General features: G+C 37.6%; 1 protein-coding gene across 1 annotated transcript in view; it reads left to right on the top strand.

The window, feature by feature from the left end:
* LOC124555989 (KICSTOR complex protein SZT2-like) overlaps positions 1-19356 on the top strand; it is a 332080-nt gene extending 312724 nt beyond the window's left edge. Inside the window, exons 40-41 of the mRNA XM_047130034.1 lie at positions 2575-2850; positions 16076-19356. Coding sequence (XP_046985990.1) covers positions 2575-2850; positions 16076-16216 — 417 coding nt within the window. The 3' untranslated portion in view covers positions 16217-19356. The remainder of the gene's footprint in view (positions 1-2574; positions 2851-16075) is intronic.
* The last annotated feature ends 570 nt before the right edge of the window (positions 19357-19926 follow it).

Consider the following 19926-nt stretch of genomic DNA (forward strand, 5'->3'; position numbering starts at 1 on the left):
ATTTCAGGACTGAATAGACTGTATCATGAACATTATGCAGTACCACTAAAGCAACAATACGAATGTTGTAAAGCTAACCTAGGGGCAGCATTTACATGAAAGGTCAGTGTCAATATATGCTGTCTGCCAATGTATTGGATGGGTACTGAAGCAAAAGATTCAAAAAGAGGCAGTATCTGTGGCATGTGCAACATCTCAGTTGTATTAGGCTTGATCAGGTAGGCTCAGCTCTGCCCTTAGCCAACATGTGTGGCTCATGGGAATGAGTTGCTTCTTAATTCATAAACTCCTTACACTCCCAATGAGATGGAGCAATAGCGAGTGGATCCACTCATGAGAGATTATCAAATAGCAGTATGACTGTGAGTCTTCCTAAGAATGTAATCTCTGTTACGAGAAAAGAAGAAGTTTGCAAGATATTGCAGGTGCCCTAAAATCTCTCATGTGGTTGCGAAATTGAATGCTTTTGGTAGAACCAGCTTCTTATTGTGTGTAACATATCTGTAATACTATATTACTTGTAGAAGTTCCAGCAGTGAGAGAAATGCAAAACACTGTCAGTTATAGAAAGGATGTTATCTTATGGAAAATTGTAATGACAATGTATAGGAACTAAGAGAAGATTGAGAAAGGGTAGGCATAGCAGATATGTAAAAATTATGAAAAAAATTAATGGTGAATGCAAGAAAACTGCTGCATTCATGCTCGCAGTCAGTTCTCCAGCATTACCTAGACATAAAACAGCAGTGTTTGTCCTCCTTAATATGAAACCTCATGGTCCAAACCAAATGTGTGGTTTCAAGTGGGAGCATGGTAGACATACCTTATTTCCTGTGAGGAACAAGTACATGAAACGTTTTGGACAACCATCCAGCTTGAGTTGAGACTGTACAACTTTTGTAGACAAAAACATTAGATGTCAGGAAATTTAAGTTTTAAAATGGATATAATTATCTGAATTGAAGAAAATATATGAAATTAAGAAACAGCACTCATTTATATCATTTGTCAATGGCCAAATTAACGTATTGATAAAAGCATGTCGCTATGTGCACTTTAGCTACTGAGACTAGTGTGATCACTTACACCTGTATGTGAATTTTCAATGATAGTCTTATGGTGAGTCACAAATGTAGCTGACTATGTGGAAAAAATTGAATTCATGAAGTATTACTCTAATCTTGACAACATTAAGGCAAACTAACTACATCTCTTTCCATGGGAGCTGCCAATTTTCCTTCAGCTCCCACAGAATAAAATTTCCTTTGTTAAATCAGGAACGTCCTCCTAAGTGGTTTTCCTCAAAAGAATGAGCTATACTACTGTATTATTGTAGGGTAATGTTGTTCCCTGTTCAAGTAAATATTAATGCCAAATTTTACAATACTAGTAACAGCCTCATGAAGCACCCTTCCTGAATCAGGTCACATTTTGTTGCTCTTTATCCAGCATCAACAGTATCTAAACAGGATTTAAGAGTTTGTGGCAAAAAGTTGTTAGAACATATAATAGTTCTCATTAGTTTTAACTACATTTTTCAGTCATTTAATTTACCTCAATAGTATCTCATATTCCTGAGCCTCCTATAATGGAACCTCTCATGATGACCACATTCCATAGACTTACCATGACAATCTTAAAGGGTAGAAAGGCCTTAAATTACCACAGGGAATGATCAGTGCTGCAGATGAACTCTCTCTACTACATTTTAACATGATACTTATTTTGTTTTCGTTTTGGTATTACTACTTTCTTTATGGTATTATTACAATAATATATTACCTGGACATACACAGTCATGTTTCGCATGTTAGCACACAGCTTCAGGCTTTTTTGGAAGGTGCACCAGCCTCACATTAAATTCACCTGATGGATTCATGACAAGAGCTGGTGTGCCAACCAGCCAGAATTTGGTTTTTTGACAATTTCCCACATCTGACTAAATGAATACTGGGATTTTACCCATGTCAACCTCAGTTACACAATTCTCAAACATTTACAAAACATTCACCCAATTTCATATGGTTAACATTAGATGCAGGCAGATGGGATACACAAATTCCATCTGGGGAGTGGGGGGTCACATGAAGGGCATTCAGTCACCCTGTAAAAATAACATTGCCATATCCAGATTAACATGCCGACTATATGTAGACACGGGATAAGGCTAGGAAAACAAGGGGTATCAACAAAAACTTGTGGACCACTTTCTTATAATTAATTACCATTCATCATAATGAAGCATCTGAAAGCATTTTTCCTATCTTATACAAAACTTGTTTCAGAATACCTTAATACAAGTGCTGTCAACATATCTTTTAATACCTTAATATAAAGCCCATGCATACATTTATCCCTGCCTCCCCCCCCCCCCCCCCCCCCCCCCTGCTTTGAATGAACACCTTAAAGATCCTGTTACAACCGACACAATTTGTTTCAGAGAAGCTCAGATTTCCTGTTTATAAGTTATTTCTGTCTTTGATGAATGCTTTAAGGAAAATTGATTTCTTGTGTAAGTACAAATGATACTCTGTACTTTCATGATTGTGGCATCAAAATTTATTTTGTTTTCAGACAAGTAATTCGGACCTAAGATATAGTGAGTTCTGTGAATTATGTGAATTGGCTGTTACTGAACCACTTAGTCATCTCGACCCTCGTCTTGGTCCACTGTTATGTCAGCCAATAACATGGTATGAAAACTTAGCAAGAACCCTGCTGTACAAGTATTCTGAACATAGCCGCCATTTTGAAGCACCAGATGGAAGCACACAACATATTGTGATCCTGCACCCACGATATCTTGAAGCATTCATGATGCTTTCCATTGACTTCCTAACCTCGAGAGGTGTAAGTCTCAATTACATAACTATAGCTCTAAGGTAGTCTGTCTACTGTTAAATTAGATGCTTTTTGTGTGTTTACATTAGTGTTTATCTTCTTTGTAGATAAAACTAAATAAATTGTGGTATAGATCACAACATTAATTGGGAAGACATAGTTTTGGCATTTAATTAGACTTCAGATATAACTAACAGAGATTTTATATAATTTGTACAGAACAGACAGTTTCCCAGAAAGCACAAGAGTACAGCCAGTTTAGTTCAGTAGCATTATAAAAGGGATTTCATTAATTATCTTTATTAGATTGGAGAGCTGACAAAATCATAGAAGGCAATAAATTGTGTATCTGAATAATGGTAAATAATGAAGGTGTATTCACATGTGATCAGATCAACTAAATAATGAAGCTGTATTCACATGTGATCATATCAGGTCCACAGACATACATGAGTGTCATCATGATATGTAGTTTTCAAGAGAATAGGTTGTGGTTTTGGAGGAGGAAGTAAAAAAAGAAGAGAAAAATTGGGTGGCACTTAGGCACTTTGTCACACTAACAGCAAAGCACAAAGAAAGTTGCCAGTTAATAAATGGGGAGTGAATGCATAGGCTGTAGCACCCATGTTTCAAGTGTTAGCCTGCTGTGCTGTGAACATTACTTTGGTTTATGTTCATGGCATTGCTAACCACTACTTCAGTAATCTTTGTTAGCACAGTGAATAGCAATATAATCACCTTTGTTTACACTTCCAGGATTGACACCTATAACTCCTGTCTATCTTTTCAGTTTCAATCTTACAGTCATGGCTACGCACCTTCAGTTGTAAAACATATAGTGTAACAATTTGTTTTGTCACTGCTGGTATACAGAGTTGAGAATTAGGTATTTATCAGTCTTATGGTCTTTGTCATCAATGTATTCATTCCTCTTCGTTGTCTCTCTTTGCCTGGGAGAAATAAAGGAACACAGAGGTGACAGTAACTTATACTTTACAAATTGGCTTTATTGTGCATGTGCAGCACTGAGCAGTGGGAAACCATATGAGATCATGCACTACTAGAAAATTTGTCCACTCTCCTTGGAAGATTAGTCACTAATAGTACTAACTGTTAAGGAGGTAAAAAGGCTTGACATGCATATTTCTTTAAAGGAGAAGGAAATAGTTGTTAATGCAGAACTACTTTTAATGTTATGTTGGATACCATCGTTGTGAAGCTAAAGTGCCATGTTTGATGGTTTTCTTATTGTAATTTGTATGCTAAGAAAATGTAATCCTTAGCTTCACTGATGCTTAAAGATCTATCAAAATATATGTCATTTGTAGTAAAGGTTGGCATAATGAAATATTGGGAAATGTAACATTAATGTATAAGCCCACTTCTACATCTACATCTACATTTATACTCCGCAAGCCACCCAACGGTGTGTGGCGGAGGGCACTTTACGTGCCACTGTCATTACCTCCTTTTCCTGTTCCAGTCGCGTATGGTTCGCGGGAAGAACGACTGTCTGAAAGCCTTCGTGCGCGCTCTAATCTCTCTAATTTGACATTCGTGATCTTCTCGGGAGGTATAAGTTGGGGGAAGCAATATATTCGATACCTCATCCAGAAACGCACCCTCTCGAAACCTGGACAGCAAGCTACACCGCGATGCAGAGCGCCTCTCATGCAGAGTCTGCCACTTGAGTTTGTTAAACATCTCCGTAACGCTATCACGGTTACCAAATAACCCTGTGACGAAACGCGCCACTCTTCTTTGGATCTTCTCTATCTCCTCTGTCAACCCGATCTGGTACAGATCCCACACTGATGAGCAATACTCAAGTATAGGTCGAACGAGTGTTTTGTAAGCCACCTCCTTTGTTGATGGACTACATTTTCTAAGGACTCTCCCAATGAATCTCAACCTGGTACCCCGCCTTACCAACAATTAATTTTATATGATCATTCCACTTCAAATCGTTCCGCACGCATACTCCCAGATATTTTACAGAAGTAACTGCTACCAGTGTTTGTTCCGCTATCATATAATCATACAATAAAGGATCCTTCTTTCTATGTATTCGCAATACATTACATTTGTCTATGTTAAGGGTCAGTTGCCACTCCCTGCACCAAGTGCCTATCCGCTGCAGATCTTCCTGCATTTCGCTACAATTTTCTAATGCTGCAACTTCTCTGTATACTACAGCATCATCCGCGAAAAGCCCCATGGAACTTCCGACACTATCTACTAGGTCATTTATATATATTGTGAAAAGCAATGGTCCCATAACACTCCCCTGTGGCATGCCAGAGGTTACTTTAACGTCTGTAGACGTCTCTCCATTGATAACAACATGCTGTGTTCTGTTTGCTAAAGACTCTTCAATCCAGCCACACAGCTGATCTGATATTCCATAGGCTCTTACTTTGTTTATCAGACGACAGTGCGGAACTGTATCGAACGCCTTCCGGAATTCAAGAAAAATAGCATCTACCTGGGAGCCTGTATCTAATATTTTCTGGGTCTCATGAACAAATAAAGCGAGTTGGGTCTCACACGATCACTGTTTCCGGAATCCATGTTGATTCCTACATAGTAGATTCTGGGTTTCCAAAAATGACGATACTCGAGCAAAAAACATGTTCTAAAATTCTACAACAGATCGATGTCAGAGATATAAGTCTATAGTTTTGCGCATCTGCTCGACGACCCTTCTTGAAGACTGGGACTACCTGTGCTCTTTTCCAATCATTTGGAACCTTCCGTTCCTCTAGAGACTTGCGGTACACGGCTGTTAGAAGGGGGGCAAGTTCTTTCGCGTACTCTGTGTAGAATCGAATTGGTATCCCGTCAGGTCCAGTGGACTTTCCTCTGTTGAGTGATTCCAGTTGCTTTTCTATTCCTTGGACACTTATTTCGATGTCAGCCATTTTTTCGTTTGTGCGAGGATTTAGAGAAGGAACTGCAGTGCGCTCTTCCTCTGTGAAACAGCTTTGGAAAAAGGTGTTTAGTATTTCAGCTTTACGCATGTCATTCTCTGTTTCAATGCCATCATCATCCCGGAGTGTCTGGATATGCTGTTTCGAGCCACTTACTGATTTAACGTAAGACCAGAGCTTCCTAGGATTTTCTGTCATGTCGGTACATAGAATTTTACTTTCGAATTCACTCAACTCTTCACGCATAGCCCTCCTTACGCTAACTTTGACATCGTTTAGCTTTTGTTTGTCTGAGAGGTTTTGGCTGCGTTTAAACTTGGAGTGAAGCTCTCTTTGCTTTCGCAGTAGTTTCCTAACTTTGTTGTTGTGCCACGGTGGGTTTTTCCCGTCTCTCACAGTTTTACTCGGCACGTACCTGTCTAAAACACATTTTACGATTGCCTTGAACTTTTTCCATAAACACTCAACATTGTCAGTGTCGGAACAGAAATTTTCATTTTGATCTGTTAGGTAGTCTGAAATCTGCCTTCTATTACTCTTGCTAAACAGATAAACCTTCCTCCCTTTTTTTATATTCCTATTAACTTCCATATTCAGGGATGCTGCAACGGCCTTATGATCACTGATTCCCTGTTCTGCACTTACAGAGTCGAAAAGTTCAGGTCTGTTTGTTATCAGTAGGTCCAAGATGTTATCTCCACGAGTCGGTTCTCTGTTTAATTGCTCGAGGTAATTTTCGGATAGTGCACTCGGTATAATGTCACTCGATGCTCTGTCCCTACCACCCGTCCTAAACATCTGAGTGTCCCAGTCTATATCTGGTAAATTGAAATCTCCACCTAAGACTATAACATGCTGAGAAAATTTATGTGAAATGTATTCCAAATTTTCTCTCAGTTGTTCTGCCACTAATGCTGCTGAGTCGGGAGGTCGGTAAAAGGAGCCAATTATTAACCTAGCTCGGTTGTTGAGTGTAACCTGCACCCATAATAATTCACAGGAACTATCCACTTCTACTTCACTACAGGATAAACTACTACTAACAGCGACGAACACTCCACCACCGGTTGCATGCAATCTATCGTTTCTAAACACCATCTGTACCTTTGTAAAAATTTCGGCAGAATTTATCTCTGGCTTCAGCCAGCTTTCTGTACCTATAATGATTTCAGCTTTGGTGCTTTCTGTCAGCACTTGAAGTTCCGGTACTTTACCAACGCAGCTTCGACAGTTTACAATTACAATGCTGATTGCTGCTTGGTCCCCGCATGTCCTGACTTTGCCCCACACCCGTTGAAGCTGTTGCCCTTTCTGTACTTGCCCAAGGCCATCTAACCTAAAAAACCGCCCAGCTCACGCCACACAACCCCTGCTACTCGTGTAGCTGTGTAGCCGTCAATGTGCATCTATTTTTGATTCCAAATTAAGTTGTATGGCATGACACCTACACTTTTACTCATACAATAGAAGTACAATACCTTCAGAAAGTACTTAGCATACAAGAAAAACACACACACACACACACACACACACACACACACACACACACTGCTTAATTTCTAAAATTTTAGGTGCTGGACTGGACCTCTTCAGGCAGATAAGAGAAAAATTTGTCTAGTAAACATGGGCTCTAACATGCATTTCTTAAAAGCTCTAAGCACATGTTTAGTAGATGGACCACAAATATTTTTATCTCTTCCCTGATTGTGTTTTCCCCTTTTGCCAGTAGATTTTCATTTTGGCTGACTGTGCTTCTTTTCTCCGTTTTCACCATTTGCAGGCAGGACTTGGAACTCGCGTAGTAAGCGAAATAAGGTTTATAGTAATTTTGACTTTTTCTCTGAAAACTTCTCGATCCTGAATGTCATCAAATGAAATTTCAGCTTCCTGTAAATCCTTTTTAACTTGGCTTGCCCTTTTTGAATACGATTTTGTTTTTGAAATTGATGAATGTATGCGATGAGTAAGTCTTTGCGGGTTCATTCTTTCCAGTTGACCAATAAAAACATCATTCTCCACTTCCTCATGCTGGTAACAATGTCTTCTGTATGTTTGTATAATTCACAGTTGTGTGTTCAGCAGAAATCTCCATTTTCTTTGATAGGGCCAAGGAGCTTCCCCAAATTTTCCAATCTTTTATTTCAAGTTTTTGTAGTGGTCTTTTCTTCGTCCTGTTTAAACATTCTGATGCATACAAAGCTGACGGTCTAATTACGGTGTTATAATGACAAAGTTTTATGTTTAAAGACAGGCTTTTCTTTTGTATAAGTCTTTGCACAGATGTAATGCACCTTCTGGTTTAGAACACCTACTTTCTACAGCTGCATTTTCTGAACCGTCAGGTGTAATTGTTTCTCCAAGATATTTAAATTTCTTGGACTGTTTGATTTTCTCTCGTTGTATTTCAATATGAGGAGGAGTGTGTTTGATGTTTGTAATGAATTCAGTTTTGTTAAATGCTATTTTTAGGCCAGTATTAGCAGCAATTGATTTTAGGCTGGACACTTGAACCTTAGCTTCATCAACATTATTTGCAATGAGTGCCAGATCATCAGCAAAAGCCAAACAGTTTCCACTGAGGCCATTTCTTTTGTGTCCAATTTGAATCCCATAACCTGGCAGTACTGCTGTTTTCCCCTCTCTGACGATCTTTTCCAGGACACAGTTGAAAAGCAATGGAGAGAGCAGATCACCTTGTCTCACCCCTGTACAGATTTCAAATGGTTCTGATAGTTCGCCTCTGAACTTGACCTTTGACACTGTGTTATTTAAAGTGGTGTTTATCAGATTAATTGTTTTCCTATCTAGACCAAATATGGCAAGGGTGTTCTTTATTGTTTCTTGATCAATTGAGTCATATGCTTTTTGAAAGTCGACAAAGGTCACAACAAACGTTTTTGATCTTGATTTGGTGTATGATGTAACAGATTTCAGGTTATGGATCTGCTCTGCACAGGATCTTGATGTCCTGAAACCAGCTTGATATTCACCCAGTTGTTGATCTAAGACTGATTCAGCTCTGTTTAACAACAGTCTCGAAAAGATCTTGTATGTCGTTGGTAGCAAAGAGATCCCTCGGTAATTATTAAGATCACTCTTATCACCTTTTTTATGAAGTGGGTGAATAATTGCTACGGTGCAATTTGGGGGTAGAGTTTCAGTTTCCCAAATCTTCACTATGATATCATGGAGATGTTTTTTTGTATCATGATCTGTGTATTTCCACATTTCAGCCAAGATGTGATCCTCACCTCCAGATTTGTTATTTTTCAAGCTTTGTATAGTTTTCATGATTTCATCTAATGTGGGAGGGGGACTATGTGCAGGAGGAACAGTAGGATAGAAATCAAGCTTTTCATGTGGATTTTCAGCATTCAGTAGAAATGAAAAGTGATTTCCAAAAGCTGCAGCACATGATTTGTCATTCAAATTTAGTTTTCCATTGAGTCCTCCTATATGTAACGTAGAATGTTTGAACTTCAATAGTTGTGATTGAAAGGCTTTATGAAATTCCCTACTGTGATGTCTTCTAAAATTTGCTTCTATTTCATCAGTTTGGTTTTTGTTGAAGGCTCTCTTAGTTGTTCTCAATGCTTTTGATGTATCTTTCCTCACCTTCAAGAAGTTTTCGTGATTTTCAGAGGTTTTCTTGCTATTCCATTTTATCCAAGCCTGTCTTCGCTTTACAATTGCTTCATTACAATCTTCGTTCCACCATGGGTGTTTATATTTTTTATTGGTCAGTATAGTTTCAGTGACTGACTGTACCATGGCTTCTTTAATTCTGTTCCAGGCTGTTTTATTTGGTTTGCTGTGTAGAGTTTCTGTAAATTTGTTGTTGACATCTTTCAGTTTACTTACATCAAATTTTGGAGGTCTGTTTTTTTCTTGAAATATTGGAAAGGTTCTTTCGGCTATCTGGGATGATATTCATTTTTACCAAAGACAAGTAATGATCAGAATTAATGTTGACATTCCTCAAAACTTTAACATTGAAAATTTCCCTGGTGGATTTTTTAGAAATAGCTACATGGTCCAGCTGGAATTCTCCAAACATTGCGTTAGGGTGTTTCCAAGTTTTGGCTTTTCGAGGTAGACACTTGAAAGCTGTGGATTTTAAAAGATCACAGTTCTTACAAATATCAGTTAGTCACTCACCATTTTTATTTGATCTTTTATGTGCAGGGTAGTCACCAACAATTTGTTTATACTTTTTTTATCTACGAATTTGTGCATTAAAATCGCCCATCAAAATTATGGAATGGTGTTTTGGAACTTTGTCAATTGTTTCTTCAAGTTTTTCCCAAATTTTGTCAACTGATTCTGATTCTTTTTTGTTTGATTCATATGTGGCAGCATGGAAATTTACTATCGTATAAGCCTTATTCATAGATTTGAAAGACAGTATTGACATTCTTCCACAACTTGAAGAGAAATCTAAGACTGAATCGATCATTTTCTTGTTGACAATAAAGCAATTGCCTAGATGTGGTATATTTTTGTGACTCTTTTGCCAGGTTTTCCTTTGTATATTCTAAACCCTTCCGATTCAAAACAACATTCATCTGTGAATCTGGTCTCCTGTACAGCTGATATCATTACATTTTTTCTGTTAGTATGTCTAGCAATTTTCCAACTTGAAGAAGAGAGTTTATATTTATGGTTGCCAAGAAAGTCTTAGGTTCCTTATGACATGATGATGTAGACTCCCCAAAATCCACAGGTCTACTTATCCCACAAACGGGAGTGGATTGGTTGCCACCCGGGGTGGTTATCCTGAAGGATAATGGGGTTGTGACTAATGGGGTATTGAGCCCCACAGTGTGTGAAATTCAGCCGCCCATTCTGGGTCAGATGGTGTTTGCAGCCGCTCATTCTGGTCCACCCTGGCTATTTCATTTCACCAGTATCACCCATATCTGAGAGACATTCCCCTATCCGCCACCCGGGGAGGCGTCCGATGGGGGACTAGTAAACCCCACACATCACGTGTTTAGTGATGGTGGTTCCTCCGCCCTTTCTGCCATTGAGGTGTCACTAATCATCCTCTTCCGCCATCCAGGCCATTGACCGTCCCAGATGAGAAGTATAGGTTGGGAAATGAAAGACCCCTAGCATTCGAAACCTAATAGCATCAGGGTCAGAAAGAAATAAGAGGTGGCCGAGGATGGCCAGATAGGAAAGACAAAAGTGAGGAGCCCGGAATAAGTAAGTGGAAGCAATGCCAGGACTCAACTCAGGGCCCTGTGGTCGCCAGCCATGTACTCGCAAGGTGTGAATCCCTGGGGGAATGTATTTTAAGTTAGTTAAGAAAGTAAATATAATCTAATCTTAAAGCCCATATTTACTAGAATTTCCTGGCGTATTTCTGGATGTTGACTGTTCTTCCTGGGACACCATGTGTAGAATCTGATAATGATCCCATTGGGCTCTTTCAGAATGCCTCAGACAGTAAAATCTACATCAGTCATTCTAGAGGTGCAATAATTTATCTGGGGCAGTACTCCTGGGTCTTGCTGTGTAGGGAAACATTTGAAAGCAGAGTTCAGCATTTCTGCTTTTGCTTTGCTACATCCGTGTGTGTGTGTGTGTGTGTGTGTGTGTGTGTGTGTGTGTGTGTGTACACTAACTTTGGTTCCAGTGACAGCTTTTGCATATGACCAGAATTCCTTTGGAATTTGTGAAAGATGTTTCTGCTATGGCAGTTGTTGAAGACTTCATGCATTGACCTTTTGACAGTTAAACATGTTTCCTTTAGCATCCCTCTGTCTGTAGCCCTGTGCTTTGTTTTCACCAATGGGATCTTTTATAACACAAGCTTTATTACCTCTGCTCCTTATTTTGTATGACTGAGATTTTTCTAACCTTCCTGTTAAACAACAGTTCTAAAAATAATTGCAAAAATTTAATGGAAGGAATTACTCACATAAATCTTCGAGGGAAAATCCCAACGAAACTGGTCTCTGAATTCGAGGTGAAAAAACAAACTTCCTGGCCAACATAAAAAAATAACCAAATTATATAGAAACACAAATAGGTGAAAAGAGAAAATGTTAGTAAAATTAAATATCTTGAAGTAACTATTTCCTTATCCTTTAAAGAAATGTGCATGTCAAGCCTTGTACCTCCCAAACAGTTAGTACTATAAGTGACCAATCTTCCAGGGAGAGTGGACAGAATAGATTAGAAAGGTCTGTAGTAGATGTAAGAATTAATATAATGGAAAAACAATGTTATTTAACTGAAGACATTTCTGAAAGAAGTGCATCTCTTAAAAACATGAAACTAAAAAGACTACCACAGTGGTATTTTGGAATGCTTGTATGCGCATAAGTGCTTAACATTCACCTACAAGCTGGATATCTAGAAGTACTTTAGAGACTGATTATTAGAAAAATAATGGATGCAACACAAACAAAGGCACTGTGTGTGTGTGTGTGTGTGTGTGTGTGTGTGTGTGTCCCTCCCTCTCTCCCATTCTCCCTCCCCCTTTCCCTCTCCTTCTCTCCAACCCCCTCCTTCCCTTGCTCCCCCACTTCTAAATAAAAAAGGATGGACTGATCATGTATTTCCGGGAAAAGGAATTGATAGCCTGGGTCACAGAAACAGGAAAATAACAGGAGTGAAAAAGCATCAAACAATCAAAAATGACAAACTAGAAACGCTTTTAGAGCTAAGATCCTCAATTAAAAGAACAGGTGGAGCATGGACAGAAAAAAATACCATATTTAATGGGTGAAGGAGTATTGGTAAAAAGCAAACAATGAAAATAGAGGAACTGGAGTTGTCAGGTGAATCCAGATTGCCAGCTGGTGCAGAACTAAACAGATGGGTGCTGCTACTTCATTGTCATTTTGCTCATTGTGAGAACAGGAGTTTGACATCTGGAATTCAAAGAAACAAGTTTGTTTTGGGAACTGTAATACTCTATAGTGTTAATTCATAAGACAGATTGGTGCATAAATACGTAGCTTCAGGAGAGACAGCTCCCGGTATGGCCAGTAGAATTACATAAAAACACACAACAGTCCTCATAGTTTTCAGATTCATGGGTTCCTTTTACAGGGAAGAAACTGGTATTAGTTAAGGGAGACTGGAAAGGAGAACCAGCTCACTCATGCATTTGACAAGGACCTGGAGACCTGGAAACCTATTGTTATGAGTATTTTACTTTCATGACATACAAAATGAGTGCTTGTAAGCAGTCTGTGATTTGAGAGACCATATATGAAAAATGTGTGTGTGTGTGTGGGGGGGGGGGGGGGGTCATAAACAGTCTGAAAAGCTTTTAATAATCTTTCTGGGTAGATTGTACTGAGAAGTAATTTTTAAGACAAAACTTCGATGCATTGCACTGTTGCAAATTTAATTAGCATGGGAGGTAACCAGTCAGGCTGTTGCCCATGCAAAAACAAGCAGCCTGCCAGGAATGGAGGTGCCAAATATGTTGAAAGTGTTCATTTAGTTGTAAATTTATATGGGAAGAGGAGTAATGGGATGATGATGGGTGGGTTTGACACACACACTTCCCACAGCAGAGAATGTTGTGATATTTGTATCACTCTTTTGTTCCATTTGAGGAAACCAAATGAAGACTGCATTTGGCAACACCATCTCTGGCAGGATGCTTGAATTTTGCACACGACTCCTTGATTGACTAACTTCAGTTCTAAATAACTCTGAAGCAGCGCAACATACCAAATTTTTTTCCTAGCAATACTTTCATGGCACAACCTCCCCTGCAACACCCTTACAAGCTTTTCAGATTGTTTCTGACGATCCCCTATACATGTGGTGCAATAAAGTCCATCTTGTATAATAGAGTTGACAGCCTACCATGTTTTTTTTAAAACAGTTTCATCATTCAAAAAAGAAAGAATATGTGTTCATCCATTCACACATCAATTCATCATGTTCTGTAGATCCCATAAAGAAGGACAACCTTCAGAAATGTGGAATGAGTCAAAAGTATACATTAACATCAGACAAAGACACCACAGAAACAAGTGCATCTCTAAAAAAACAGTACTAAAACACTGTACTAGAGTGTCAGAGTAAGAGGTCAAAGACAGTACATTAGTAAGCACAATATCTGTTTCAATTCCCAGAACATAAAAGGGAGGAATAGAGTGAAAAGAGTAAAAAATGATTTTGAGACAAGAAGTGGAAAGAATAATATAAATGAAGGTGATAACAAGAGAAAGAAAAAAGGAGAAACATGTATATGGAAGGATAATTGAAAATTATAAAAATAAATAAGATAAAATTGTAGCAATCACCAATAGAGGAAGGATGGATCTCTCTCTCTCTCTCTCTCTCTCTCTCTCTCTCTCTCTCTCTCTCTGTGTGTGTGTGTGTGTGTGTGTGTGTGTGTGTGTGTGTGATGGGGAGGTGACACATAAGTTTATTGCGTCACATTTCCTAAGCTATGTGTTGCACAGTGATATAAATTTGGAGGTGATATATGTAAATACTGCCTGCAAAATATATTGTGAGTAGAGTTAGCAGTAAAAAGTAATAAATTGAAATGCCATGCCTGATGTTGAAGTTTTGCTGTATACCATAGATTTCATGCTTCTAAATAGCTATGACATCAAGTTTCCTGACAATGTGCTGTACACTGATATAATTTTGTAAGTTTATTAAGTGGTATATGTGGATACTGTCTACACTCAGTGTTTTGAATAGAGTCTGTAGTAACAAAGTAATAAATTAAAATGCCATACGTGATGCTGAAGTTTTACTGCATGAACAACAAAAATGTAGTAACCAATAAACATTTTTCCTGTCATCACTTTTAAGGGGGTGTCTGCGATAAAAAGTTTTGTGAAAGTTTGAAATAATGTTTAAAGGTTATTGGAAGTCGCTAGGTGCTGTCATTCTCAAATACAGGTATTTGCACACTGTCAGCTATGCTGCCTCAAGACAAACATGCAGTTTCTAACTGTAATACTTGTCTTATTGTGCAAAACTTTTAACGTTAGAGTATACACCTCAATGAGTAGATTATGACAGCATTTTAAATGTTTTGAGTTTGGTCAGTAACTATTCGAAACATTGACAATAAAATTTTTGTTGCTTCTGGAAGCCATTAGATAGGCAGCCTGGATCAGGTACTAGGATCTGGATTATGGGTTCTGGGATAGTCGCTTAGTAATATAGATAGGTCCAAGAGGGCCATGGGCACTTAGGTTTGTTGAGTCATGCTGAAGAGCATGTTCAGCAATTGAGTACTTTACATCCCAGAGCCGATAGTTCATCCATGCTCATTCAGGTATCCTTCATTTTGGTGGTGCTTATCCACATGTAAAGAGATGTGCAGTGAATGCATTTGTAGAAATAATTTGTGATTATAATCTACATGATAATATCTACAACAGTGAGTGTGGACTGTCAGTTATAAAAGTATTGTGCACACAGTTAAAGATAAGTGTAAGAAAATGAAAGAGAAGGAATAATAGCATACATAATTTCTCTTACTCTTTCATCTTACCTTCCCAAAAATGATCGTCACACAAAAGAAGCAAGAAAGACTTTGGGCTTCATACATTGTGCAGTTCGACAATTGAGAAACTTCTTGGCATATTAAATCTGTGTTGGACCCATACCCTTGCCTCCCACTCGCAATGCTTTTACTGACTGAGATAACTGCCCACATTTTGTTTATGGCCCCAGTTCCTCCCCCCCCCCCCCACCCCACCCCCCCACCCCACCCCTAGAAAGAAAGAGTTGCTTAATTGAAGCTGAGTGATACATTGATGTTTAGTCTGCAAGGACATTGTCCAAGGGATTCAAGGAACAGAGTTTCAAGTTGTGGTACACCACACAGTCTTGACATGCCAGGATGTTTCACATGAGCAAATGCTCTGCATGAGAATGAATAAATCATTATAGGAATAACTTCTAGTCTAGGCTAGGCTACCTAGCACAATATCCTTTCTCCCAGAAGGGCTAGCCAAGCAGGGTATTTGAAGAGTTTTTTGTGTAGTTTGCAAAGTAGGACAAAGTTTCTGGTATAATGGAAGATGGATCGTGAGTGACATCAAGATAGCTGGTAAAATCACTGCCAGTGAAAGGCAAGAGCTCAAGTTTGAAGTACAATGTGGTACACAGATTTTCACACCACCATGACAGATTCATTGTAGAATCCAACAACTACTGTGTTTTTCACATTCACACAGTATCTGTGCCCTGAATACTTTTATATTTTTTGCAGTAACTTTTAATACTGTAGTCTGTATTTTGATTAATTTTGACTAATGAGCATTGCTTTTTTTTTTTTTTTTTTTTTTTTTTTTTTGCAGAATCTGTGCATAGTGTATCGGAAACCACAAGAAGGGGGACATGCTGCAAATCAGTTGGAATTTTGTCAAGATGACATCAGGTCATTAGTTGAAGGATTTGTGAATGCTTGCTGCTTCCGTCTTTGGATTGGATTATTATAGAATGTGTTGCAGATGATAAAGGCAGCATGGCATTACACTTCTAAGAATGTTGTTCACTGTTAATAATTGCTGTTTGGTTTTTTTAATGCCATGACATTTTGTATGAAATGATATATTTTGATATTGAAAATGGCATGCAACTTTATTTTTAATGTTGTACATAAAATCATATTTTTGCTAGCACTATGTTTATAAAAAGTCATAACTCATTAAAAGAGCTATTATTGGGAATAGCTACCAGAAATTATATTTTAAATGTGCTAGTTACCACTAAGTTCAGTGTTTCAAGTTTTCTACCATACACAGATCTGCATACAACATTTTTGCTATGCTGCAAAAAGCATGAAAGGAAGCAGGAAATGGGTATTGTTTGTTTCTGTGCTAGAGGGTACACTAAATAAATTTAGACATACCAACCAAAATTTCATCCTCAATAAACAAAATGTATTGTATACAGACTTCGTAACCCATTAACTTAGTGCTAATGCAAAGAAATGAAGGCAAATGAATTTGTTCTGAGGTGTGTAGAATATTAAAGTCAGTGTAAGAGGGAAAGGGGGAACTGCTGTAATAATCCCACAAACACTGCCAAAAACTATGAATTTTGTTGATAATATGGTTGAAATTTATTTCTTTAGTATTATTTTTTGAAAATTTTTATGGAATTTCTTCATGTTATTGTGCCTTATTTCTCAGTTACTGCACAGAAATGAAGGCAAATTAATTAGTTGTAAAATTTGTATGTAATGAAAGTCAGTGCAGGAGAAGATATATATTTTCAAAAATGTATAATTTTTGTCAACAGTTTTGGTCTGCTAATATTTTGTTCTTTTTAAAACAATTTTTGTGGATTTTTAATTGTTTTTGCACTTTATCTATCATTAATTCTCCTTCTTTGTTTTTAAAAGTTTCTCAGTCATAGCCATTTGGGCTTGACAATGTTGTAGATGTGACTATTATTTCACAAAGAGATTGTACTGGTATATTTTATGTTTTATTACTATATTCTGAGAGAGAGAATTTGTGTCTTCATTCGTAATTTAACTACAGAAATGTCTGCTTTCGACAAGAAAGATAACATTCATACAGACTGTTGGCTCAAGTTTTAATTTAATGTAGGTACATGTTAATTGCACTGATTAATAGAGAAAGTTTGTAAACAAGGATGTATACATTTCTCACTGAAAAAAGCACAATTTGAAATTTAAGATCAACAAGATCTTGGGTATACATGATATTGCCTATAGAATAGACATACATAATTATGTGAAGGTGGCAATTCAATGGAGCTGCTCTTTAACTAAACAAGCAATGTGCCAAGCTAGAGAATAAGGAAAAAAATTGAGAGATGGTAGTTTCATTTCTGCTGCAAATGCCAAAGGTAATTGTCTGTCTTTTTTGGTTGTTATTACTATTATCATTATTGTTATTTCAGAGATTTTATTTTATGTTACTAGTTTTTAGAGTATCTTAAAATATGATGTTATTGTACATGAAATAGACATTTTTATATCCTTATAGTGAATTAAACTTATACATGAAGAGACAAGTCTCTTTGTTAGTAACAGCACGTTTATAAATATTTTGTATGGACATCTGTCCATCTCATACAAGGTGGGGGATGGTGGGTTTAAGGTAAATGAGCGGTATAGTGCAATGATGGAAAATCAGTTCTAGAAGTGTGTGAGAATCCTGTAACGAATGAAAACTCTGCACTCCAGATTCCAGTGTGACTGGAAGGGAGGGTGGTTAGAGTAGACAAGTGCTTGCTCTTTGCTCTTTGCAGCCCCCTCCCCCCACCTTTGCAGATGCCTATGACTGTATCCACTTTCTGTGGATTTTTGACAAGCAGCATTTAACAATTTTGCCTCTGCTTGATGTGCTTTGTGTCCATTTCGTTTACAATAATACTACATATAAGCTACAGTCGTTATGTTGGTGTTTTTGTTCATAATATTTATTGTAATGCACAAAATTGTATGCCTATCTCTGTTCAATCTTACTGCTGTTATTTAATGCTTCTAAAAGTGGCGATACTTTTTTTCCACTTTCTACTCAGGAATTCAAAACCACGTTTCTTACTAATGTTTTATCATTATTGTTTATTGTTATACTGAACAACCCATGTAATAACTACCCTGATGGATTGCACAAAAAGGTTGTTTCCTTTTTGACATTCTTTAAACAAAAGGAGAACTGATAATCTCTGCATAAATTATCTCCTCTTGCATCAAGATTGTGCAGGAAATTGTTCACTCTAGTAAATTATTTTATATGAACACAGTATGATTGCCTGTCAATATTGTTATAGCTGAAATTAAGTGCTCATCTGGTATGTGGAGACTTCTCAATCCACGAATAGATTTATTAAGTGGATGTGATACTTGTACTTTATGTACTCATCACTGTGTACTGTAAGGCTTACAAAGTACAGATGTAGCACCAAAAAAAACAGTTGTAAATGACAACTGTTAACTGAAAACCATGTAGATTCATTGAGCAGTAGAGTGCTTGTTTTATAAGTTTATCTTAATTTTATTTTTTTATTTTGAGATACTGTAAAGTACACTATTTTAATATGACTGTTACTATGTAATTTCATTAATTTTATAAGCCAGTGTGATGATTTTATTTTGAGAATGCTTATTTATGAACTCCACTAACTGCAAATTAAGTGGAGTCTATACAGCTCTCTGCTGCCAACCAGAGAGAAAGTGGTGATTGTTGCAGCTGTACTTTCAGCTACATTCCTTGTATATTCTACAGCTTACAATTCCATACATAGCTTATAATTGTGGTAGCCCTATCTCTCTCTCTCTGTCTCTCTCTCTCTCTCTCTCTCTCTCTCTCTCTCTCTCCTCTGTGTGTGTGTGTGTGTGTGTGTGTGTGTGTGTGTGTGTCCAGGGGAGCATGGTGTTTCTAGAATTTCTGTGAAGTTTTTCTGAGAATACACAGAATGGATACCTATTAAAGAGAAATTTGATCTCAACTGTAAATATTATTTGTGCACTGTAAAATCCCCATTAATAAAGAAGTTCAGTGAGAAAAATAATGTGATAGTGAGATGATACAGTGTGGGGAACTATGTGTAAATGTAGGATATCTCCAGTGTTTTCAGTTACTGTAATAAAATATACATATTGAAGTACAAACTTGAAAGCTGTTTTTCTTCTATTATAATTGATATTATTTTTATTATGTGGATATTCAATGGCTAAATCTAAGAACATTTAACATGAAATGAATTACCCATTCATTTAGTAAGCCAGTTAAGACCCTCAGCTGTTGCCTGTTCACATCCTCACAGTGGCAAGTTGTGTACTTAGCTTTTTAGTTCAATTCTTAAATTTCATGCATGTTTTTCTATTTAAGTGGTTTAATCTCATGTTTTTAACTGTAAGTGTAAATACAGGCAGCAGTTTTCTTTACTTCTGAATGGCCAGCTATATAGCTTATTAAGGCATCAGCGTCCATTGACAACATGTTGGGAATGTAGCAAGTTGCATATCTAGGTTTCTGTGTGCTTTTGTAGTTTACTTCTTCATTTATTCTTGCTAGGATGGGTAGGATGTGTGCATGCTGTTTGCAGATGCAGAAGCAGCTGGCGACAGTTCATGAACAGTTGAATGCACTTTTAGCTACACTCAGCTGCCTTCAGGTTGCTGCCTGAGGCACCTCTTAATGTACATGTTGTAGTGGATCCACCCTCA

This window comes from Schistocerca americana, chromosome X, assembly GCF_021461395.2.
Source record: "Schistocerca americana isolate TAMUIC-IGC-003095 chromosome X, iqSchAmer2.1, whole genome shotgun sequence".
Classification (NCBI taxonomy): Eukaryota; Metazoa; Arthropoda; class Insecta; order Orthoptera; family Acrididae; genus Schistocerca; species Schistocerca americana.